General features: G+C 44.7%; 1 protein-coding gene across 1 annotated transcript in view; it reads right to left on the minus strand.

Moving 5' to 3' along the window:
* Window positions 1–6,424: 6,424 nt before the first annotated feature.
* T265_01244 (hypothetical protein) overlaps window positions 6,425–24,951 on the minus strand; it is a gene marked incomplete at both ends in the record, with an annotated part of 21,736 nt that continues 3,209 nt past the window's right edge. Inside the window, 13 exons of the mRNA XM_009165229.1 lie at window positions 6,425–6,583; window positions 7,592–7,662; window positions 7,701–7,798; window positions 7,888–8,002; window positions 10,591–10,688; window positions 12,004–12,129; window positions 12,911–13,007; window positions 19,172–19,234; window positions 21,604–21,935; window positions 24,136–24,444; window positions 24,487–24,585; window positions 24,625–24,692; window positions 24,732–24,900. Coding sequence (XP_009163493.1) covers window positions 6,526–6,583; window positions 7,592–7,662; window positions 7,701–7,798; window positions 7,888–8,002; window positions 10,591–10,688; window positions 12,004–12,129; window positions 12,911–13,007; window positions 19,172–19,234; window positions 21,604–21,935; window positions 24,136–24,444; window positions 24,487–24,585; window positions 24,625–24,692; window positions 24,732–24,900 — 1,703 coding nt within the window. The remainder of the gene's footprint in view (window positions 6,584–7,591; window positions 7,663–7,700; window positions 7,799–7,887; window positions 8,003–10,590; window positions 10,689–12,003; window positions 12,130–12,910; window positions 13,008–19,171; window positions 19,235–21,603; window positions 21,936–24,135; window positions 24,445–24,486; window positions 24,586–24,624; window positions 24,693–24,731; window positions 24,901–24,951) is intronic.

Below are 24,951 nucleotides of genomic sequence, written 5' to 3' on the forward strand. Positions count from 1 at the left end.
TAGAGATCGCATTATGTTTACAACCTTCTGGGATATAACCTGTTCAGAAAGTGTGGTCAACAGCACTGGCCGATAGACAGAATCGAACGCCTCCTTGAATTCAAGGGACACCAAGATTGTGGATCGTCTGTACATACGGCGTTGCTGTAACACTTGACGGAATGTGAGGATGTGGTCAGCGCAGCCTTTACCCAGTCGAAATCCCGCTTGATGCTCATGGATCAGGGATTAACTTTGCGCCTTAAGACGACGAAGAATCAGTGACCCCAGAATACTTGTTACAACTAGAGTCAAGCTGACACTTCTTTGGTTGCTGCATTCACTGCAAGTACCCATTTAGAAAATGGGCACAATCCCTGACTCACTCAGTTGTCTGGGATGGACTCCCTCCCAATAGCCTAGACAGGCACTAGTTGAGGAATTCACCGCCATCCCTGAACACAGCAGGGCCGGGAGTACAATGACGTTTGAGTAAAAATATACAGTCGAACACCTCTGAGGCTAATGTGGGTTCACAGTGCATCTTTCTGTTGAAGATCGGCAGTCCGAATTGGGGGTAGTAGGCGGCCAATTAAATTGTCGCCCATACGGTCCAAAACTCCTTTTTTACTGAATATGAGAGCCATTCTTGTCCCTGATAGTATCCATCACGAGAAGGTTCCGGGGACCAGTCGAGAAAATCAAGTGGAGATGTTTGTGAAGGTCTCAGGCATTCTTCGCATCTTTCATTTCTTTGGCCTTTCGGGTCCGCCAAACTTCCCGGTCCGCATGGACACTCACTTTTATCTGGTGTCGGATGACCAGCCGGGTGTTGTGGTTGCGTCCAGGAGGAAACTGCCGATGGGCCCCTAGCAAAGCTACCGTCCTACCAGAGACCCAGTATTTGGATAAGGTTGGCTGGGTTGTACTGGGAAAGGAAGTGCCGGCTGTGAGTAGCACTGTGGAAATATGTTTCCAGTGGCCGTTAATATCTGACGCTCGAGTAGCTGGTTCGGAAAGGTTCGTTTGATTTCTGGGTCCACTAACCTCTCAGTAGTTTAACGACGTATGCGGGTTTTGCGTAGCCCTGAAAAGCGTAATGAAATTCACAGCATACGAGTGCATGATAGAAGTCCGTGCAGATATTCCAGAGGTAGCGGCAGGCAGTGATCGACTCTATCCACCGGTGGCTGAAGGCGATGTGGTCTTTTTGGATTCCGGACTAGTTCGTTGGTGAGCACCACATCGTCAAGCAATTCCCCGTTTCGGAAATCGGTACTGCAAAGGAGCAGACTATGATCCACACTTTTGGTATCCAACCCTAAACGGTCACCCTAATGGGCCCCAGCAGCACTTGGTATACCTACCTGGGCGTTCATGTCACCATCAGCTACAGCGATGTCTGAGATTCTAGCTCACTGTAACAAACGACTAGAACGTCGTAGAAGCTGTCTATTGGACATTCAGTGCTACGATCCGTCGGGTATAAGCAGACGCAAGAAACAGGGTCCGATGACCGCTTTCTCGGGATTATTTTACAGAATTACCAAACGAACCGCACAGAAGAAACTACCGACGGATGTCCAATCAAGCAGAGTCACTTCCGCCCGGTTGCTCAATACAATACACGCCCCGGGCATATCCAGCTGCAGCGGCCTCCGCATCACCGGAGGTACGCGGCCAGAACCTGAAAGATAATGAGGGGGCATTCCAGTCTACAGCGTACATCACTGTAGAGGGCATCCAACGTACGAGCAAGAACCGCTTATTTTCCTGCTTGCTTCTGTGTGCGAACATTAACATCGGCTAAGTAGGCTGGCGTGTGTTCACTTAAACACTTAAAAGTGTTCAGGTTTTTCCTGATATCGAACACAGTTGACGTTGAACGTGATGCACGGTAAACAAAGCCATCAGTCCTAGTACTGGGACTTGCGGGTAGTATTCAGATTGAGATGAGGTAGGGTTGGTGAGGGAATACGTGAAAGGGTACGAAAGGAGACGTCGGAAGTAGCATGTTTTCGCTTATCTGCCGTGCTGTACGCAGCAAAAAGGGCCACCCGGTTTGTAGCCATGCGACGGCCGGTGTAGCACGAGTGTTGTTAGTTGTGAGTATCAGGTTTGTACGTGGGCTGGGATACTGCCATGGCGGCCAGACCTAGATATGAAGACGGACAGGGTCCTCGACAAAGCCTTTGACTCAAAAGCCTGTTTGATGAAAAAATCCCGGTGGATTGCGATTTTTATGGATAAGGCCGCCACTCATGTCCCAACCTCTAACTGGGAGACTGTGCTGGCCACGCCAACCATTGATCAACTCGGTATGATAGTATGAGTATCTCACGGACACTCCACGGTATAGCGCGGTGAGTGGCTGTGCACGAAAAGTCGCACCTCGGCAGTGATTTTCACAACCAACACCTCCTCCTCACACCACCTTGCACTGCTTCTGTTCTCACCATACTTGCTGCTTGCTAACTTCGTTCACCTGTAACACCATATCGGTGCCCAGCTGCGATGCCACCCAATGGAAGCACGAGAACTAAGATATTGTCAGGTTGCCCAGGCCTAGACGGAGACAATCGAGATAGCGAATTTGGGTTCGACCCACGAATCTTCAGGTGAGTTCGCGCATTAATCACCTCGAGTTGGCACCAGCTGTGGAAATTGGTGGGGAATCAGCAGGATGGTGCTGCAAGCCAAACTGGACAGGCTGGTGAAGTGATATGATCGTTTTCCATTGGGTCACACGGGCTCGAGGTAGTTCAATGGTGAAGGCGCCAACTTACGATCCGGAAGGTCCGTGGTTCGAACCCAACCTCAGCATCTCCTATTCACTTGTATATGCTTGGACACCCTGTGCCTCCTTCCGTTAGCATGGTAGCTAGGCACCGAAAGGGTGTCAGAACTGAACCATACAATACATAAGGGCATACGGATATTTGCAACACGTCCCGTTCCTTCCACTATCTATCAGGACATCCCTTCTCGTGTTGGTACGGCAGCAGAACACCATCATTTATTAGTGGCATCCAGTTTTTCCGCACTTTTCTCCCTGTCGCATGTCACACACGGACGGAGAGGTGGGCTGCATCAAGCCTATAGAGACACAAACAAACTTACGGCGCAAATGGCCCAGACTGACAACGTGGATCATCTTACAACAGCGGAAAGGCACCGAGAAAAGGAGCTCGGGGCATTTAACTGGATCACTGTGATGGGATAAACCCGCCATCTACACAAGAATTCAGAGACAAACAAGTTCGACTCTAACTAGTGAACCAGTGTGCGACAAGTACGCGGTTATTACAGTTGACGATGACTGATTGACTGACCAGATTTGATGGCAGCGCCTCACAGGCTGTCTGGAGATGAGCCGCACTGAATAAATAGGATGTCGCGAGCCGTTTACACATCAAAGACAAATGACTGGAAGACACGGAGAAAAGCTGTACTTCCGGCTTCCAAGTCCGTTTGTCAAACCAGGTTGACTTCAATTGAAGAAACACCTAGATGTTATCAAGACTAGCTCCTACTGATGCCAGCAAAGCAATATTAGCAAACAGCGCCCAGTGGCGCACGCAGATCTGCTAAAGATCACACGATCAAGATCCTAAGGAAGGATGAGCGTTAATTGCAAACCTCAAAAATCGGATAACAACCCTACAACAGAGGATATCCGCATATTCAACTGATCCGATCAACTGACCAGATAGATGTTGGCAAAAAGCATAGTTCCACACATTCATTCGAACAAGCGTCACCATAAACGATGGACGGCCTCCACTAACACTAACACTAGAAACACTAAATGGAATATTGCTATCCACCCTCATCAGCAAGAGTTCGAACGTGAATTCACGGAATTAAGGCGCAACAAGGCAGTCAGCTTTGGCGACTCGAATTAGAACCAGCCTGACAAACCATGCGGAACGACAACAGAAAGCAGAGCTTACTGATCATAATTCCAATATTTGAAAGGGCGCGGAAACGTTAGAAAACGACCGTGGCATCTGTGTAGTAGACGTAGCGTTCAGGGTGCTTTCCGGCATTACAAACGGATTGATCGATCACCGAGAAAGAATCCAGCTGGGTTTTGTTCTGTTCACAATTGAATTTTCCTCTGCTTCATCTTGAGACGGCTATTAAGGGTAGAGCAGTCCGCCTCGGAGACCACCGAGACTCAGAAGCTATGGTAGTCTGGTGATGAAATTCCTATCTCTCACGAGAACAACTCCTATGATCGCACAGGTGTCCACGACCATCTTTCCCATAGCGCTCGGGTAAACCGATCTAATCGATTTTTTATGCCTGAGGGCTCGAGCTGCACCGGGGCGTTCGCCTACTTGCAACCTGTTACCAGAGAGACAGGCCACCATCTGACAACATGCGCTGTGCTCTCAGAAATTACGAAAGGTGTCGATGTTTAAATCTCTTAATCGCTTGTTCTCTACATCTTTCGCCCCCTCTAGACAAATACAACATACTGTGCATACACAACAGGTACTAACACTTGTACACGCGTATCATGGAAGGCCTCTGTAAGCAGTGTGACACCAAATACGGGGGATGAAAATAGTGACAGAAATTTTGGGGAGCAACTGATGGGACAACCATCGGGAATATTAACGAATATATCCTGAAAGGCTTCGAGGGGATTTGGCCTTCCATGAAACTCACACGAATAACTAATATCGCAAAGTCAGGCATACACCAAATTGACTGTTGGCATACGATGGATCGTCCAACCACCGAACACGACAAACCAGGGTATTCCAAATGGCACCTAATGTTTTCCACCATACCTTATCTCCCAAAAAACAGCTATTCGTTAATCAAGTGCCACATGCTGAAGCCTGTAGTCTGATAAACTTGTGTTTATAGACGTAATACGCCACTCATAAGGTTAATGAAAGCTCTTGAAGACATCGTAAACGAGAGATTCAGCTGGGTTCCAGGTCGATCTCCTGTCGAAACTAGATTGGTATGCATATGGGTGTATTTCTCCGTATTTATTTCTAATTCTCGATTTTCGTCTCGTGCATGATGTCGACGATTTACCAGCTCTTTCGTTTTGCAATATCCAGGACCAACTTCGCACACACGTGACTCTAAGCACCGGGGGACTCGTCTGAGCTTTTTAAAGGTGCAAACCATTCGTTGCGGTGTTTGGATAAACGTCTCCTGTTTTCGCACGACTAAGTTTACACGGTGTGTACCCGATGGAGCGACCACCCACCTGACTTTTTCACTGAAAACCTCATATTCCAGTGTTGAAAGGCAACTCGTTTGACCCTAGCGGAGACCACCAAATTTGACCCAAAGCCTCGCTTTCTCCCTCGGGTCCGCTACAGGTTTTCCAGTTTATTTATATCTGCAAGACGAGTGGGTTTCATACCCAACTGGACACTGAATGAAAGCACGGTTGTGTTGCTTCCAATATGCACTCCTTGATTACACTTGACAGTTGTCGGTTTTCCTCGCTTGTTCAATTAATAAGCTATTTTATTCTTTGTATATGAAGAGACTTGGTGCTTTGATGTGCAATGTACAAGGACATGAGCTTTGACTAAGCCTCCAAACACGTTGATTGATGTTTCCTTTCACGCTTACGACCTAGGTAACATTTCAGCGTCCAATCCGCTGCACCAGCATACCAGTCGGCTAATCGCTCATCCAGATCGCTGGTCATTTTTCAATAGTCACCTCACTTTAGCCCTCGACGTTGGTTTCACGTTTAAAATCTAGCTAGTTTTCTTCGGAAGAAGTAACTACGTCGATTTAGAGAACCAATGGTGACCTCTGGATAAGAAGACTTCGCCGGCCGTCGATCACGAGAAAGTGCTTTTAACCCAGTGGCTTAGCCTTAGTTGCCTGGTGTCCTCAGACCACAAGGCCAGCCATGAGAGCCTTTACGTCTGTCAATTCAGAAATAAAAACGTGAGAATACAAAAAATAGACTCATTGGTCAATGCACATCATGTAAAAACTATTTGGGTACATGATAACGCACAAGTAGTCTTTGCTGGTCATCTCTAGTGCTTCTATTAGTGCTTCTACTGAACTCCGGGGTTTATTTAAATAGTTAGTAGCAGTACTTTATTTCGTAAAAATTCCCTGGAAAATGTTTGGATTATAACTAGTCAATCGCACCACACGACTCAACAAACAATCCGTTCCACGACTGACGTTCACGAGACAGTAATTTCGGTATACAAGTTTGATTTTCAGGGATTATTTGAATAAGAATCTGTGGCGCACTCGAAGGCACCTCGGAAATAGAGTATGACGGCTTCACTGACGCCGCCTGAAGGTCTACAATATACGAACAACAAAGACAGCAACATCAGTGTTGGCACTGATGCCTCACTGCCATCTACAATATGTTGCTTAGTGAATAAAAATAACCGGAGGTACCAGAACAATACATATTTTTTCATACAAAAAGCTCTAGTTTGACAATTAAGGGAGAAAACACTGGGGAATGGGATTGTTACACGTAATGGAAGCTCAGGTATGTTTATAAAGCCTAAAAGTGACCCGTGAAAACTACTTCGGTGTAAAAATCCATGCCATATTCAAACCAGACGGGCCAAGATTAATGGACCTGAAAAGAGAAAAAGTCGGCAAGTGAAGGATCAACGGGAGAATAAAATAGTTCAGGTTTGAGCGATGAGCGGTTGATGCCGACGTGCAATCAGACAACCGAGAATGAAGATGAAACGACGGGTAACAACCAAATGAGGGCTAGGACGGTGAAAGAACAAGATTTGCAGGGTTGAAGCCTTACAGTACCGAGCTACCATATTGAGAGGGGAGCCGCATAACCTGGTGTTCAGGCACAGCAACAAACACCCACCGAGCTAGATGAATGGTCAAAACTAGCTGTGTACAATGGCGACCACGACTTCGTCCCCCTCAGTTAGTTTGGCTTTGGAGAAAATCGTCTGTAGTGCGTAGCAATATCCTTAATGTACACAGAGACATGGATGAGGTGGAATTTTGACGCTTCAATTCACCCTTCGAAGAAACCGTCTTTCTAAGACTTAAAGAAAAGCTGCTTTCTAAGTCCCCAAATAGCATATTCATGACCAACTAGGAAACAACAAGAAAAATAAACGCGCAATTAACTCGCACTTCTTAGTCCACTCTCACACCGGATGAGAGTGGTGAGTAATGGTGATATACTGTCCTGCCAAATTAACGAACTCTCCTCGACTAGATTCGACTCAAATCGGCGAGCAATTCCACGAATCATAAGCGGATTGCCTTTTTGATGTAATACATCCATAATTCAACATTCATCGACTCCCAACTAATTGCCATTCACCTGGTGTCGATTTGGTCTTGCTTTGATACAATATTCAAGCACGACGCACAAGGTGCAGGTAGACTAGCACTGATCACACTCTGCAGAGCTCTATGACGTTTAACTTATGCGGACTTATCATGGTTTCATAGTAGTGACGCAAGAGTCCACTAACTTCGCTAGTCAGTGGGGGTAATGCTCTCGAGGAAAATTATTCTGGGAGACCCTCAGCGGCTTCTTGGGTTTTGAGAAATTCATTCCACAGTATGGGGGAAAATATCATTTACAAACAGTCACTATACTCACCTGAATTTCCCGTCCAACTTAAGAGCATGATGGAAACACATCAGGATGACATGGAACAAGTTATCGGGACCCTGAAAAATAATATGATCACGGTAAGGTTTGGCCTTACTGGCTGAAAAGAGTATATTTTTCCATCCAGAACAAGCTTGAAATGCGGGGGCTGAACTGTGACTTGATAGAGTTGAGAGTTGAACTTGGATTTCAGGTCTAGAAGAGCAGAAAAACATATGAGTACCACAGGCTGGGTTGTTGTAAGAGGAGAAGGAATGCAGCTCAGTGACATGCCAAAAACCTACCGGGCTTGTCTGGATGACGAACAATACACAGTTGACTGAACACACGGCCAGTGAGACACTTGGGATGCGCAGGCATACGTGTATCCATGTAGGTTGCGAACAAATGTAGAAGAATCTAGTGAGAACGGTCAAGGTAGGTAGGATAATTAAAGAACCATCAGTACGGGTCATAAAGAAATAATCAAAGAAGCATAAAAATTTCCATTTTTAAAATATTACATCAGAAAGCGTGGTATGAGTACAATGATCACAAGCTGCATCCTGGTGAAGTGCTCGCGAGTCTGTGTCACAATGATGCCATGGGCTACACCTGCTGGGACTTCATCTCTCAAAATCCAAACACGCCAGAGGGGCCAAGGAAGATAGGCAGGCAACAGCAAGCAACCGTACTGTCATAGGTGATAAATCTTAAGCGTAGGTAGCTTTGGTGTGTTATTGGTCGCTGGTAGGGTGTATTGATGGTTGGTCCTTGGCGCAACAATATGGTAGGCGAAGGTTGTGTTGCTATAAACAATGATGTTGCAATGCTTGGTCACCATACACGGAGACATCGTCAGTGAGAGCACGATGCAAGATGAATACAACCCCCAGTGTTCGACTATCACCACGTCCGTCAGGAACCTTCAATCGAGCAAAGTATCGGATCACTGAGGAGTCTGTACATAAAGGTATATTCGACAGACTGCATACACGGTCTTCTGAAAACACAGTTTTGGTTGTCTAGCTTATATTCTTACGGTTCAAGAGTGTCACTGAAACATACCGAGTAGAAATCTCAGATACTTCCTGTGGTAAGGACAAAATGACTCCACGGGAGTCATGAATGAAAGGAAAGGCGGATGAGCAGGAATTATGTCCGACGAATTTTATAACAATCCAAGCTGGTGCACCAGTTATTTGTAATCGAACTTGTGATTAACAAATATATCTGCGGTCTTGCGCGTGGAGGTGCGGAAACAGTCACGAGCAATCAGAACGAGCTTGGAGATGGATGCATTTGCTAGCGTTCAAACAATCGACTCGTTTTGCCAACGCACGAAAACACGCAACTAAACCATTCAGGGAAGGAGGGTATCCCAGGTTTGGAGCAGCATACTTTCATAAAGGGGCGAGGTGGGTTAGCGGTTAAAGTGCGAATTTACTGAACGGAAGGTTCGTGGTTCGAACCTGACCCCTGCCGCTCGACTTCCCATGTCTAGGCTTGGGCAACCAGGCAGTCACCCAGCCCTAGCGCTTCCTTCTGGTGTCATGTCGGTTAGGCACCGAAAGGGTGCTACAACTGACCGAATAGAACGGCTTTCATAAAGGACGGTCATAATGCTCTCAACGAAGCAAGGAAATCATTAGAGATTTGAACTTCCCATGAATAAGAACATAGCTGATGCATAACATCCCGGGTGAGTGGAAGAGATAAGGGGCGAACGGAACTGATGAGGATAAACAACGATCGGGGAAGCTCACAGAGTACGAGTCGAGGCGGCAAGGTAGTTAAGAACAGACCAAGAGTCTGCTGATATTCGCCGTCCTGTTCCGGAATTCGATATGGAAAGGAGACGATTTGGGATATGTTATTCGTAATTGCAAAGATCTGCCTTCCGGCCTGCTGGGCTAGTGTCTGTCAGGTGAAAAATCCAAAGTGTCACACAAGTCGAAGCCACAGACACTTTACAGCTCAGAAGTAGGGTGACTGTAGCATCGCAGTTATTACTTGGGGGATGGAGAAGCTATGATGCATCACTGCCATTCAGACATCGAAAAACAACGAAATATTTGTTTGGAATCTGATTTACAAGAAACGCATCAGGCCACTAAGGGGAAACAGAGAAAGGACTATGAGAGCAAACAAAAACCTCACCTGTAAAACGAAAGCATTAGTGGAGTCGATAGCCCAGAAGCGGGTATTCACTATAAGTTCATGAGTAACACTGGGTAGACCACGAATATTGGGAACTAAAGCCTTGGCGAAGAGAGTGAGAAGAACCATCCTGTTTATTTGTATGGTCATGCTTGAATGATAGATGATAATGAGTAACGAGAGATTCAGTTGAGTCTCTCGTGAAAACCAAATTGATTTGCAAACGAGTGTATTTTTCAAAATTAGTCCAATTTGGGTTCAAGTAGAACATAGGGTTGACGGAAACTCGGGGACTGCGCCTACCTGATGAGCCCCAAGAAGGGCGAAACCGGTCGTTAGCTGTCGAAGAGTTTTCAGCAACCTTGTGAGTGGTTTCCTTTATGAAAATATACTGCGATATCTCGAAAATCGTGCCAACTGAAACATGAGGCGGCCTGTGTGCAGCACTTTCAGTTGTAGAATATCATAAACGAGAGATCCAGTTGAGTTTCTCGTGAAAACCAAATTGATTTGCAAATGAGTGTGTTTCTCGTTCCAGTGTAATGATCCAATTGGCAGGTGGTGGGTGTGGGACTGTGCTCGTTCACCTTGAACTTAGTCAACCAGTATGGTGGAACGACACAACGCAGAATACGTGGGAAAGAATTAACTCAATGTATGGCACATTCGGATGGATGCAGTCGAAGCGGCCTCGTCTTTCATTAGGAGAGGGAATCGAAAAAGCGCATGATACACTTCGTTTGGGTAAGGAGCAAGAGTTGGTTATAATTCAAAGAAATTAGGGTAACTGTCCCGATGCAAAGGGGTGTACTAACATAACTGTCTGCAAAATTGGAAAATGCACCCACCAGGCTGTCGTTGGGTAGATGTTCTTTCCAAGGCCAAGAAGAACTTCGTGAACCGGAATCCCAACGAAAATCCTCAAGACAACTCCCACGAGCTAGTTCTACGCAGGAAGAAATAGGTGTAACTAGTGATGAGTCCCAATAAGAACGAGAGACACAATGTAACTGGAATTTTCTGGATCCCAAAATCTGAGATCCAATGAGATCTAAACAGCGAGATGATAGACTGAACCTAATACGCGGTAAAATGTGTGAAGCTGGGGAAAAAACTAAAAAAAAGCAAAACCTACAAAACACGACGGTCACACATGCACATACGTCATAGAAGACTACAAAAAAACGGTCACACATGCACATACGTCATAGAAGACTAGGACCACTCATTCTTTCATAGTAATTCTATCTTCAATAGACTCAGAAGTGATGTATTTAACCGATAGAAACAATTCACGCGAGCCTCCAAATTACCGATGAAGAAACACTTAATACTAAGGGCGGGAATGTTTTCTTTCCGAGCATTGTGCTAAAAAGATCCTGGCATGAAATGGTAAGCCAGCAGAACCAGAAACCATGGTTGTATAATCACACCAGTCGACCTACATTATCTTAATGAGACTAAGTAGTACTCAAGCATCAATCACGAGGTACAAATTTTTACTGGGCGACCATCCTCGGCAGAGCAAAACAGGAAAACACAGGCTCGCTGAATCAAACGAGATAAGGAACATCATTTAACCACTGGGTCGATATATTATTGACCTGTATTCACAATAGCAACAACTGTACGTCCATTACCTGTGTTAGACAAGACAGACGTTACAGACGTAGAACATGCATGCTTAACCTCAGTCGAACTGTCCGAGTATTGTGAATGTGAATGAGTTTTCATGTTCATCGAAAACAATAGTGTACACATCTGGTCTACAGCATCATGGCTAAGCAACGTAACCGTCGTGCCAGGAAAGAAGACAACTGAGGAAGTGACTCCCAAGCACTATATGAGGTGGACACCTGTTGTACGGCTGAAGCGATCGGTCTGACAGCAGAGGTATCCGTCGCTACAGGCAAGACTGGATTGCCGTCAATGCTGACCTTACTGTGTATACCAACATGTTTTTTACCAAGGAATTAGGTACACTGTGAGTACTTCTACTGCAGTGACCTGGGCTTGGGCGACCTGACAGTATCCCAGCCCTCGTGCCTCCTTGGTGTGGCATGGCAGCTAGGCACCGAAAGGCTGCTACAGCTGAACGATTATTTTATTTAGTGACCTGGGACCGACAGTGTAGGTTCTGGAAAGACCAAGTATTAGGTCTGCGATCCACGGAGTAACACACTGATTCGCCGTTTCTTTCTAACGAATGTACACCAGGAACCATGCAGATAAAGGCTAGACAAGAAAGACCAGAGACCCACCTTTCAATCGGTTAACCAAATATCCGTGATCCTTCGAGAACTCCAGGAATGACAACAGGACGGGCAAGGTAGGAAGATACTGGTATTTAGTGGAACAGAGCTGCTGGAGTGTTTCAAGTGTTGTTGCTGCGTGTGAAGAAGACATTGTTTTGATCAAAATATTAATTCACTATTCAAAGGTTCGGTCACAAATTGTAAATCCTCTAGTACTGACCTGTAACACTCAGTTTTGATGCTAACAGTTTCAGAATCAGTCTCACATATGTTCCAGTGAGCCGATTCCTTCCAGTGGGTAAAAAACAGATTCATAGCTTCATTAGTGAGAAACATCTATGAGCTGTTCCAATGTCACGACCGTAATTCTGGTCTTCGGCATCTGCCACACTGCAGTGTTTCCAAATCCACCAAATCTTCAAGAGATTTCCTCAAAAACTTAGTCTGCAGAGCATGACGACTAAAACTCGAAACCTGAACAAAGTTGACCCGCAATAATTCAGCGGACGTTAGTTCTCCTGTATTAACACGTCAGCACAGTCAAGGTTAATCATGTCAGTCAAGGTCAAATAAGGGGGGATAGCCAATCTTCCACGTGCTGATATTTTCAAGTATACACGTGTTTTCGGTACGTACGGTAAAATTTCATTCAGATACACGTTTCTGAATTCATTCTATTTACAAACCTAAAGAAAACAGATTATTCACCAGTCACCCTTGATTCAGTTAGGCAGTATAAACGTATGACAACGCTGCAAAATGTCACAAGGACTGAATGTGCAGTTAGAAAGAACGCTTGCTATACGAATATAAGGAACCACTAACGTCATGCTGATATAAGTGAGTCAGGATACGGTTTCCTTGACTGAAAAAAACAGGGAGCTTTGAGCTCAGTCAAACAGTGAGAACTCACAGCCGATCGCTACTTCCTCTCCTGAAGTTTCATTGAAGTGACGATTAACTGCCGCAATTTCATCCACCAACCGCCGAACAATCGTTCCATGAAGCCACTGAATGACAGGTAAATATAAAAGCAGTAGAATGAAAGATGAGCGAAAAAATTCAAAATGAAACTTCGAAGGTCGCACAACCAACAGTGTTGTAGTAAACCCAATGGAAGAATACCATGAACGAGAGATTCAGTTGGGATTCCGTTGAGTCTCCCGTATACCCAGACTTAATTTGCAAGTGAGTGTAACATCTGATCAGGTTTTCGACCCCATACGATGGTTCCGGTCATCAGTCTCCAGATCACCCATAAAGAAACAAAAAGCGAAGGAAGGACAACGCAATGTCACAGGCGAAACGAGAAAAGCTCAAGTTAAATCTAATATAGGTGCCAAGAGGTACGCGTCTACACTATATCGACATTAGTCCTTGATCGGTTGACTGAAGTTTTCGATGTCTATCCTGGCACATGACAGTGCAAGATTTGCATAGTTTCCTTTCAGATTTCCGGGTAATATGATCGACGCATTAGGGCCATTGCGGACTCAGTAGTTCCGAGATATGCCATACGGAAGCAGCGTTCTCTAACCAGCAGCCTAGATTTGCGGTCGAATCAGTGAGTGTCCAGGAGGCACCTCAAATGTCAACCATTAAAAAACTAGTTTTCATAACCGTAACTAAAGGGCTGCAACAGACGGTTGCTTGAATAGAGGGAGCATCGTGTGCAAAGTTTTCGTAAGCTGCAAAAAGGCGTTTCTTGATTATCTACTTTAGCTTATCCGTTAGGTAGACTGGCAGTATCAGGCCCCTATGCGAAGGTTTTTCCGTTGAGCACTTGCTTGTGTTCAGAATTTTGTCTAACTGGTGCTGACCGCAGGTTCGATGAGTCATGTATGGTAGCTAACTCGACCAGCTTGTGCAGCTGCATTTTCACCGAGCATCACTGATATGCTCGAAGTCTGCAATCAAATGGTTGGCCCCATGTGGACTTAGAAGTAGCTCTCCAGTGCACCACCGATGTTTAATAACACTGGTGATAAGGGACATCCCTGCCTAAAACCGAGATAAAACTCAGAGATATCTTCCTGTAAACCTGATTCGTGACTTCGTTGATAATTGATGAATTTTTATGGCGGAGGTTAGTCTTTAGCTGACACTGAATCGGCAGTGGGAGGGTCAACGAAACAGGCAATGGTGTGACGGTGGAATTCGGCGAGCAACTGAACCACACAAATAGTTGGCTGTCACATATGTTGTTCTACTGTACGAAAGGTTGATTTGAGTGGCGCTTGATCAGGTGACTGTTGATCCATTTGCCGAGATTAGCAATTAGCTTACAAACGTCTCGCCACCAATCAAGAAAACTTCAGTGGGCGGTTGGGTGAGAAGGGTTGGTTTCAGTCCCCTGCCTGATTTGAAAGCCATTGATGCGTTTTGAGGGTCGATGTTTTTGTTTCCTACAAGGCAGAGTCCGATTCTCACTTGCACAAGAGCACAACTCTGTTGTAAGGATGGCTGTTGGTTCGTTCTCAGAGCTAGGCAATTTGGATGCAATCGTTTCAGCATCAGTCGAGGCGAGATCATCATTGCATTGTGAGTGGAAGTGTATGGTTCGATATAGGGCCTCACCTCTTGAAAGCCTGGTCAATCATAGATCATTTGGATGAGCATTGGCTCTTTGGTTGACTCGTTTTCAGACCTTCAGATTTCCGGGAAGCCTTGAGATTATCCTTTCATCCCTCTATGGTGACTTTTGTTCGCTTGGATCCTTCACATCACTCACCTCTTCAAAGACCCTGTTTCCTCTCCATTGTGTACTTTGACGATACTATTTCGGCGACACAGGAACTATGCGTTATGGCTTTAGAAATTATCCTTTGAAGTCTTGTTTTACGGAGGATCCCTCAGTTTCCTCTGGAAAACTTACGACTGGCTTGTCTGACACCACTAACCAATTTATTCTTTTTATTCAAGCGAGGGAATCAGTCATCCGCGAATAAATTAACCAAGCGTGTCTGTTGGTAGTAAAGAAGAAGTAGATTGTACATGCGTTGACTGTCTTTCGACAGGCTCTGACTACGTTACTGCATGTAACGCTGTTCCGGAAATCGGACGTCTACATGCAGGCGGCTCGATAAACAGGGATGACTCGGAGTTGGATTAGTTCGTCTCTCTACAATTTCACCTAGGAGGGGCTGTTCCTAACTTTTCCACGTGACACAATCTGTTGTTCATGCTTGAACGCTTTAGGGAACAAACTGAGGAAGCCACGTTAGAAACTCGGTTTCATCATGCAGTTTCCCCATGGTGTGGTCAGTGCGCAATCGCGACTCGACAGCGCCATAGGTGCTTTGACCGCCACGTGCTTTTATGTTCACACTACTGACAACATTGTGGGTAGCACATAGGGAATCGAGTGCACAGCTACGGCCGCCACACGGTAAAAAATTAGCATGATGATCATGGTAACACGGAATAATTTATATTGGAGGATCACTTCAATCACCCTTAGGCCAGCAGTAATGCGCTTTTGTAAAAGAGGTATGACCATCGTGGTTGAAGTTACCTACACTAAAAAAGGCTGCCGTAGGTATCCGGAAGGCCGACTGACGACGTACCACATTCTGACCTTTGCCAGGTCAGAGATGTTATCAAGTTCCAGCACCTTAGAAGGCAGATCAGGTTACTATCCACCGAGCTGTGAATCTAACGGCAATGTGTTTTTGTAAGTCCCACTTGCTATATGAAGTTTTCGGTTTAATTCGGACCATCACTTGAATAGCTTTCAGCTTCTTCGGGCAAGCATTCCGTCTCCGCAGATCTAGATTAGTGTCCTTTTGGCAATTCACCTGCGACAATGAGTTGCGTCAATCCTGGAGAGGAACAAACTGCTTTGCGACAAACGCAGATTCATAAGAACACCGGGTACCAAGTAAACCCAAGGACATATTGGCGGGTAGACGAAATTAGTCTCAAAGGAGCGACTGGTTTACCGAGACACCATCAGTGCTTCACGTGAAGCTTCTGAAGCCAGAAGGAAGGTTGGCGGATGTTAATAGCGATCATTTCAACCATTGGGAATGTGTTTCGACGTATAAACCTATGGCGTTGAACGATTTGCCTGGGGTGACATGGTGGACTGTATCGATTAAAGGAGCCCGGTCGCGTATAGGAAGTGCTTGACTTGGCAGGACTCAATGCGAAAATTCTCTGAAACAGGCGCCGAGTAGTACGACCCAGGTAGTTTGTGTCAGATTCACAAACGAAAGGACAGATAACAAAAGTTGCGGACCAGTCCCCTATTTATTGCTTTTGAGCAAGCGGTCACCACTGAAGTGATTTCTAAGCCGAGACACAAGATTCCCCTTTTGAGTGTGATCGTTTCGGAAGCCCTATATCTTCTGTAAGGTTGCTTAGTGCATATAGAAGATTTTGGAACCGACAGAATTCCTCCTCTTTCTTTCTACGCAATACTAATTTACTTCAGTCATGTTATTCTTACAAATTTCAAAGGTTCAGACACTTAATTATGTTTCGTTAGTATTGCATATATACACAGCCGACCCGACCGTCAAATGTGAATATATCCGCCTAGAGAGAGCAAGATCCAGACTCCGAGTTAGCGTAGTCAACAAACTGAAACATGTCGGCTTCACCGTCTGGAGTGAAGTGGGTTGTTGAGTGGGTAGAGCATGAGTAGCGAGGGTGGTCATGGGTAGGAATGAGTGAATCAATCACCATAAAAATGTTATGAATATTTGGAGATCATTTAGGTTAGACCAGCAAATGGGCGCCAACACCAGCTGATAGCCTAGTTCAACTCCAGACGGACTTAAATAATGTTATCAATACGGACGAAGTCCAGTGTTTCAGAAGAGCCCCATAATCTCAAAGTGCCTACAGGCTCTGGGAGACGTATACGGTTACAGACAAACCAGACACAGACTCGGATATGGTCCTCTTCAATAAGATAAATTATATTAGAATGTCCCCAACGGGAATAAGTTTCTGCAAGCACAGGAGAGGCTAGACGAAAAATGACGGTTAAATAGGTTGGTAAACAGTGGTCATTTCAAATCGTAGTACGAACGTCTGAATCCTGTGGGGCAAGTGGTCCTCGTGTTTAGTGGCTCCTAAAGATGCACAAGCAAGGCTGTCCAATACATCCCAAACTAGAAGCGAGCAGTGACCCCCATCACGCAGATGCTCGTTCGCTGAAGAGTATGATTGAACCTGTCCGGAAACAGAAGTATATCCATATTCTAAAACATACGTTCAAGTTCGTTGATTGCATTCGAAACGTCAAACTTAGTAACGGACAGATGTGCTCTTTTGGATGATATATCCATTTTTACTAATGTAATCCTATGTGAAATGACTGATATTGCCTGCGATTGTATAAGCCAAGCGATTGTCACCATGCCGATACCGATCTTATATTTTAGGGGCACTTCTACGATATATGTTCAATAGCTCAAACTTCAGACAAAGTGATGGTGAAACAATAGTAAACCAGTGAACTTGTTTTAACTGATATTTTTGAGTAAAATTGAACGCAACATTTTAGGCTTGAAATAGTTGAGAATTGCTCATGGTGCAGTGGATCCCGCAAAATCAAGCACGTGACGTGCGAACGGGGCTCGTTCGATCGATACAGACCACCGTATCAAGTGGCCGAATCGTTCAACGCTCCAAGGTCATCATCCATACATTTTCAACGGCCGAAACGATCGCTCGTGACTGCGCGCCAACCTACCCTGCGCCATCAGAAACGTCACGTGAAGCACTGATGCTGTCTTGGAAAAAAAATTAAAACAAGCTTATATTTCGACACAACTAGACGGTACTTTTCCACCGTCGTACATGGTGTTTTTCATACTCATAGCTTCGCTTCCCAGTTGAGATTTCATCGAAGACAGACGTTGGTGAAATACATTTTGAAATACCATGGGTATTTTCAGTAAGCTGTTTAGCAATCATGGCAAAGAGGCTGGGTGTGCAGAATTTGCTACTGGAATTCCCATTGACATCAATATTATTAGCTACCTCAAAGTTGACTGATACCAACGCGGCGAAACAATCGTTGAAATTCTCAATAATTGACAAGACCTCGGAGTAAAACGGAAGAAGACAGAAAATTTCAGAAGAAGCAACCTAGTTGTGAGCCTCAGCACTTACCTAGTACATGGCACGTCGTTACAATGACCAAAACTGCAGCAGTGGTTCCATGAACGGTTTATAGCTGAACTGAAACTGATTCAAAAGTCACTGCACTGCAAACAGTCAGCCAGAGGCCATAACGAATCCATGAGACAACTAGCGACACGGACAACATCTTCCGGTAGTTTTGTTCCCAGAAAAAGCTGCCTTACAACATCAACTATCGACCCGAGGCGTGGGAACGAATCACAACAAATTTTCATGCGATACTCCCTAACTGAATAGTTAATGCTGGATAAGAAAGTGTGTCCAGAACGTTTCGATACCATCTTCGTGAAGTGGTTGTGGTATCCATTGGTTGACATTCGGACCAATGACAAACTGAACACTTTACCATAGATTTCTTCCGACCGAATAATTTCACGGTCGGAAAGTGCTGGCTGTTTGTATTTGGGTGCCACACGTATTTCTGTGAGGAACGGAGAGCTACGGTCTAAATACCAGGCTAGTGGTTTTCAGTGACTGGGCGAGTAAAGTGGCGTGTGAGGTATACAAACAACTTCCCCACTGTCTCCTCAAACGCAGTGTACGCACGCGTAACTCTGTCGTTCTTTACATTGTCACCACTGATGATGATACTCATTTTAAACACTGATGTTTTGCTAACATATTTCGCACAAAAGCAACCTGGACGCAGACGGACCGGATACCGCAAGCGCATGAAACGTTTGTTTCGTCAACAGTGTACGCAGCAAAACAGAAACGATGACACGGCATCATCCCTGAAGAGCTGCACAGTCAGCCATCGAGTGAAACCTTAGTGAAAACATGCAAGTCAACCTCTTGTGAAAATGTATGGATTCGATCCAGGCGGGTGCATCACCGCTATCATTGAACTGCGCGCCAATTTTGGACGAATCAAGCCAAACATTAGACTGCCGGACGCTGAAACTAGATAATTACCATCAAGCAGTTAAGAATACAAAAAGAATGAGAATCATGTAGTGTTCATTTAGCAAGAAAAGACAAACAGCCATTGATATTAATACGCAATAACCGGACTCACTTTTCGTAGATCCATTGTCCATTGAGCCAAGCAAGAAGCAGTTATCTTATTTTCGTTCCAGTACTGAAATTCGACGTTAGAACTCGAGTTAGAACAGTGTATAGGAATTGGAAGGACAGACGGCTGTAGGGTAACGATCGCGAGAATGGTTACATATTGTGGCCCTTCAAACTTATTGGTTTAGAAGCGATTGTCGGCAGTAGCGAATACTCTGGGTTAAGTACCCGACCCGCAAATAAGAGGGAAACTGTAAGTGGATTATCGAAAAGTTTTCAGTGGCCTTAAAAGTAGTACGTTATGCCAGGAAAATATACTTCGATGTCTTGAATATCGTAGCAGCTGGAAGAAACGACCTTCGTGCAGTACATTCAACTGAAAAACAACATAGACGAGATTTTCAGATGGGCTTCTGTTATGTCTTCCATTAACACCAACTTAATTTGCAACCAACGGCAATTCATTATGTTCGAGTTGATACAAATAAAGCGAAATAGAAGGCGTTTACCCTCATTGAGGTAACTGCACAGATTCCACGCTTAAAAACCGGAAATTTCATCCAACATCCAACTGGCCTGTATGTAAGCGGTCAACCAACAATGGCGCTAAAGGGGCAGAAAGCCGGTTTTTAATGTAAATGTCCAAACAACTAGGGAGTGAATACAATACCGATTCAATATGAAACCGTTACCGGTTGAATTTGTTTAAACATTTTGCCGACGAATTCGAAAACGAATTTGTATTCCTACGTTTGTGATTCTGTTAGTGATATCCCTTATAATTAATTTGGGCTAGGAAAGTTGTCCCGAGAAGGCAACTGCCTGTGGCAATATTCTGAAAGCGATTTGTCCAGGTAATCTACCGGAGAAATGAGATGGGGAAAGGAAATCAAAACAAAAGCGATCAATAAATGTTGACAGGAGACACGATCAAACCTCCTGCTTAGTGTACATGGTCTCAGACTATTGAAAACTAGATCCTTACAACAGAAGACAATGAAAACACTATCATGGGGTAATGAGACTGCCGTCTAACTACAACTTGACCCGAGATTTTGTAACTGGTATACAAACTGCCCACTGATAATAAAGTGGACTTGGAACAAACTTAGCCCATACATAAGACACTCGCTCGGTTTTCGTCCGTTCATGGTTTTTACCTTATTATTCTGAGACAGAAGGATACACAACAGATTGTAACACTAATGACATCAATGCGCCAGGATATATCAGTCCATCATACATCAAGTTTGAAAGTACGTAAGAGAGTCACAAGATTGGTAGTGACGTATTTATTTGAAATCATATGTAAGAAGCCCATAAGCACGGATAGCGAGGATGTCAAATACTATTCTACGGTTAAAAAAATACGGCTAAAACACAACTCTACACGTGTACATAACACCAAATTGTTGAATAATTATTTCAACGCGATCACGTAAGTACATTTTACACATTTACACATTTACATTTACATTTGCATTTACACACGCGCACCGAGTTCTGTACAACAATTCAACTCGTAGTGTAAATGTGACTGTATTTAGCCATTGGACGAATGACTACCGTCCCGAACAAGTTAGCTGCAACAACTCAGCCTCTTGTTGGTCCTACGTGGTGCGAATATTACACTCATGACCCTAACTTAGCAGATATAAGCGGTGGTAACTAAACCTCAGCGCACTGCCGCAACACGACTGAGTGGCAGCAGAGTTCGAGGATCCCAGCCATAGATTAACAATTCAACTCGTAGTGTAAATGTGACTGTATTTAGCCATTGGACGAATGACTACCGTCCCGAACAAGTTAGCTGCAACAACTCAGCCTCTTGTTGGTCCTACGTGGTGCGAATATTACACTCATGACCCTAACTTAGCAGATATAAGCGGTGGTAACTAAACCTCAGCGCACTGCCGCAACACGATTGAATGGCAGCAGAGTTCGAGGATCTCAGCCATAGATTTACCTTGTGCGATAACCATTATACACAGCAACAGAGACGGTGGTCAGCTATTAAGCCAAAATCCGATTATTCACGCACAAAGAGAGCATTAGAACATTTTAAAAAATGACGCCAGAAACTGGATCGAGACCTCACAAAGCTAACGACATACTCCATTCTGCGTCGAGACGTATGTTTTCAATAAGCACAGGCACAGAAGGCCACTGTGCTTTTTGGAACAGACGGCGATCAACTGACAGCTATGGTCGGGAATTCTACAGTCAACGCTGGCAAACGGAAGTCAATGAATTATGGAATAAAGTGTAAGTCAGTAACAAAAAACAGAATGATGTATGAGAATTTCAACTTTAAAGTGAAGGTGGGGATGTAGGTCATGAACCGAAGTGCAATCGTTCCTCTGACTGATTAAATAGCTTAGGAAATACAGCAACTGTCAGTGAGGTAACCCAAGTAAATGACAGAGTCGTATCTACCTCATCAGAGCTCCGTTCCATTGGTTGTTCGCGTGGATTTTGACGTGAATAGCGAGTGTCTAAGAAACCAAGATCCGACAGTGAAGTCTTTAGACTTGATGCGGACTTCTGTTTCGGGTCTTCAAGCCAGCTTCGCCCGGAACATGCTGAAGTGGAACAGGAAAGTTGATACTGCAACGGTTGGTGTGGAACTGACGACCAGCGTGGGGAGGACCAAGTCGTTGACTGGAACATGTTTGTAGAATTAGATAATCGGTATCCAAGCTCTGTCGTATCTGACACGAGGACTGGTGGACCGGCAATTGGGCTTAAAGCAATATCTAGTAAAGATGCTGAAATAAAAACCGCAGGTGGGTAAACACCATCGCCTGATACACAAAACACCACAAATTGGTCCCGATATAAACCAAGAAGCGTATAAGTAAGAGTTGATGAAGCAGGAAGGACACGTGATTTACTGGTGAACGTCGACTTTCTTGCCGACATTGTCAATTACCTTGCAAATCATTCATAACCAATCCAGGAGACATTATCACTGCGCACAATGATGACGTCTCCTTTACTGAACATTTGGAAGCTAACTACAAAGCTTGGAAACAGACTGATAGACAGTCGATCAAATACCAATAAATGCATCCAAACCACCAACACTTCGATGTGATTTAGGAACCAAAACCCACACCTGAAAAAAACTCAACACATGCACAAAGTTCAAAAATGAGGACTATGAGCTCAAGGCAACTCAGTGGAGCTCGAGGTGACTCAGTGCTTAAGGCGCGAACCTACTGAGCAGAAGATCCGTAGTTCGAATCCAACCTCTGTAGATCAACTGCTCCTGTCTAGGCTTGAACAGTCTGACAGTATCTCAGCCCTCATAGTTCTTTCGGGTGGCATGACAGCTAAGCAGCGAAAGGGTGCTTATAACTGAACAATTATTTATTGATTGTTATTGCGTGACTGGAGGAGTATGTCAGATGATACACCCAACAAAATGGGTCATTAAAGCCCCACAGCTGCTGCTTGCAGGATTCACAGAGCTGATTAAGGTGCCGTCGGCTAGAAGTGACAAACAGAGAGGATAGACCCAGTGGACTACCGTAAGCTGTTTAGATACAGCGTGGTTAAAGCTTCGTTGCATTGGTTTGGGGCCCACACTGATGCTATTTTCTAGATTACAATGAAGCTTCAGAATAGATTTTTGACTGCAGGTTGAAAGCGTTATGTCTGGTGGAACTACAGTACAAATGGGGACCTGATCCAACATATAGAATCCAAATTCTACTACCGGTGGGGGCTGAAATTCGGCTTGTGACTCTAGGGCGTCGTAAGGCCGTAACCTAGTGACCACAGTTTCGTAACCTTGCTAAATTCAGGAACATTCTGACCACTTTTATCGAATTTTTGCAAGCTACATGCTAACGAACCCAACGAACTCGCACTTGAACGCCACAGAGGCTTTTGGGATGTTTTCGGGATAGGATACAATCGTTGGAGCCACATAAGCGAGGAGTGACAATACAGGAGCAGCGTGCTATTTCATTGAACGACCTAAAACCAAACTATTGTTGGAGAACAGCGTAACCGTTCAGTAATACTGGTGATATAAGTAGCAATGGTGATAGTATTAATAATGATAGCAGCAGTAATAATAAAAATCAATAACCCCAAACTGTGACACTAGCTCGGTACATAGTTCCGGGCACCTCGAAGTATAACAGTGTGAAACTGCCAGTTAACCCGAGCATAGACAATAACAGCCGAAAAGTCAAATATGGGTTCAAACCAGGGACGTTGCTGCTAGCAGCGGCAAATAGATAAAATCCGACGTGAACGTGAAAACAATTTCGAGTAATGAAAGACAGTGCAAATGACCCGGTCGCAGAGCACTCCTTCGTTCTACTGTACATAGTGACAAAGCCCCATGACATGTTTACATATGCAAAGAACTGATTGTTCTTTGGGTAGTTTTCATTCTGGACCCGGGGCGAGATGGTCCAAGTGGTTAGAGCGCGAATTTACTGACCGGAAAGTCCGTGGTTCGAACACGGCCTCTGCCTCTCGACTTCCCCTGTCTAGGCTTTGGCAACCTGGCAGTATCCTAGCCCTCGTGCTCCCTTCTAGTGGCATGCCAGCTAGGCACCGAAAGGGTGTTACAACCGAACGAGTGTCATTATTATACGGCCACATTTATTTTCCCTACTGTACGCTGATCATTTCACACCCATTAGTAGTCTGGTTATCTGCTGTCTACCGTACTGCCCACTAGGCCCAAAATATGTCACTGTAAAACTGGAAAGCTCAAAAACGCCGGCATTCATAGCCTGGTTATTTACTTTTACTGACAACTGCCCATATAAAAATTCAACCATGTTTACTATCGGCAGAAAACGGACAAAATCCCAAAGTGGTACTACCTCGAAGTTACATAAAGGCACTAGAAAATGTCACTTTAGGATGTTCACCGCAAATCTCAAGTCTATGAACTTCAGGCACATGCATGTATCAAACACAAAGTAGGTAGAAACGGCTTACCGGAACACAGGGCGTGTGCTGATCGACTTGAGAAAGAAGCACTCTTATCCGCCATAGAAGCAAATGCAGCTGGAAAGCCATCTGGTCGCATATAGGGACTGGAAGAAAACTTAGGACTGGTTGAGAGCATTGACCTGAGCATATCCCCGGAAGCTGAGCTGTTCAAACCCGGTTGTTCCAAAGATATGGAAACCGCATTCGCACCCTGACGAGGAAACCCTGGGAGTTCTCGTAGTAGGGAGGAGTGGAACATCGTTGGTCCGTAAATCACACATGGCGGAGAATTCAAGGGGGTCTTTTTCTCTACAACTTTGATTTCATCATTAAGGACGATACACTCAATACACTCACTTCCAACTTGGTCACCCAGTTTTAGGAAAAGGAATGAACGACACATAATGATGATATGATATAGTGCTGAAATCCCGCAAATCACAAGGAAAACACATCCTTCAAGGATAATAATAACAAAATTCCAAACGAAACAACCTATTATCGAGTAGCATGCCAGCGTTTCCTCAGGCAAACTGAACAGGTGATAGATCGGCAAAAATTTTCTGAATGGTTTATCATTATTGCTAGGAAGTGATTGTTACAATTCAATTAAAATGCACATCCCGACGAGCAAATTTACAACCAGCCACTTATTCTCCTCCGATATCGAACGAAGAACAGCTTGTCTGTTGCGTATGTAGAAGGCCATTTTGATGAATTTAGCTGTCGATAAAGCACACGGAATTTTGCATACAGAAATATCAGGCGTGGCTAAAAAAGGAGGGCAAGTAAGGGATGCGAATTAGCCACAACAGCAAATTA

Source organism: Opisthorchis viverrini (assembly GCF_000715545.1).
Source record: "Opisthorchis viverrini unplaced genomic scaffold opera_v5_13, whole genome shotgun sequence".
In the NCBI taxonomy this organism is placed as follows: domain Eukaryota; kingdom Metazoa; phylum Platyhelminthes; class Trematoda; order Opisthorchiida; family Opisthorchiidae; genus Opisthorchis; species Opisthorchis viverrini.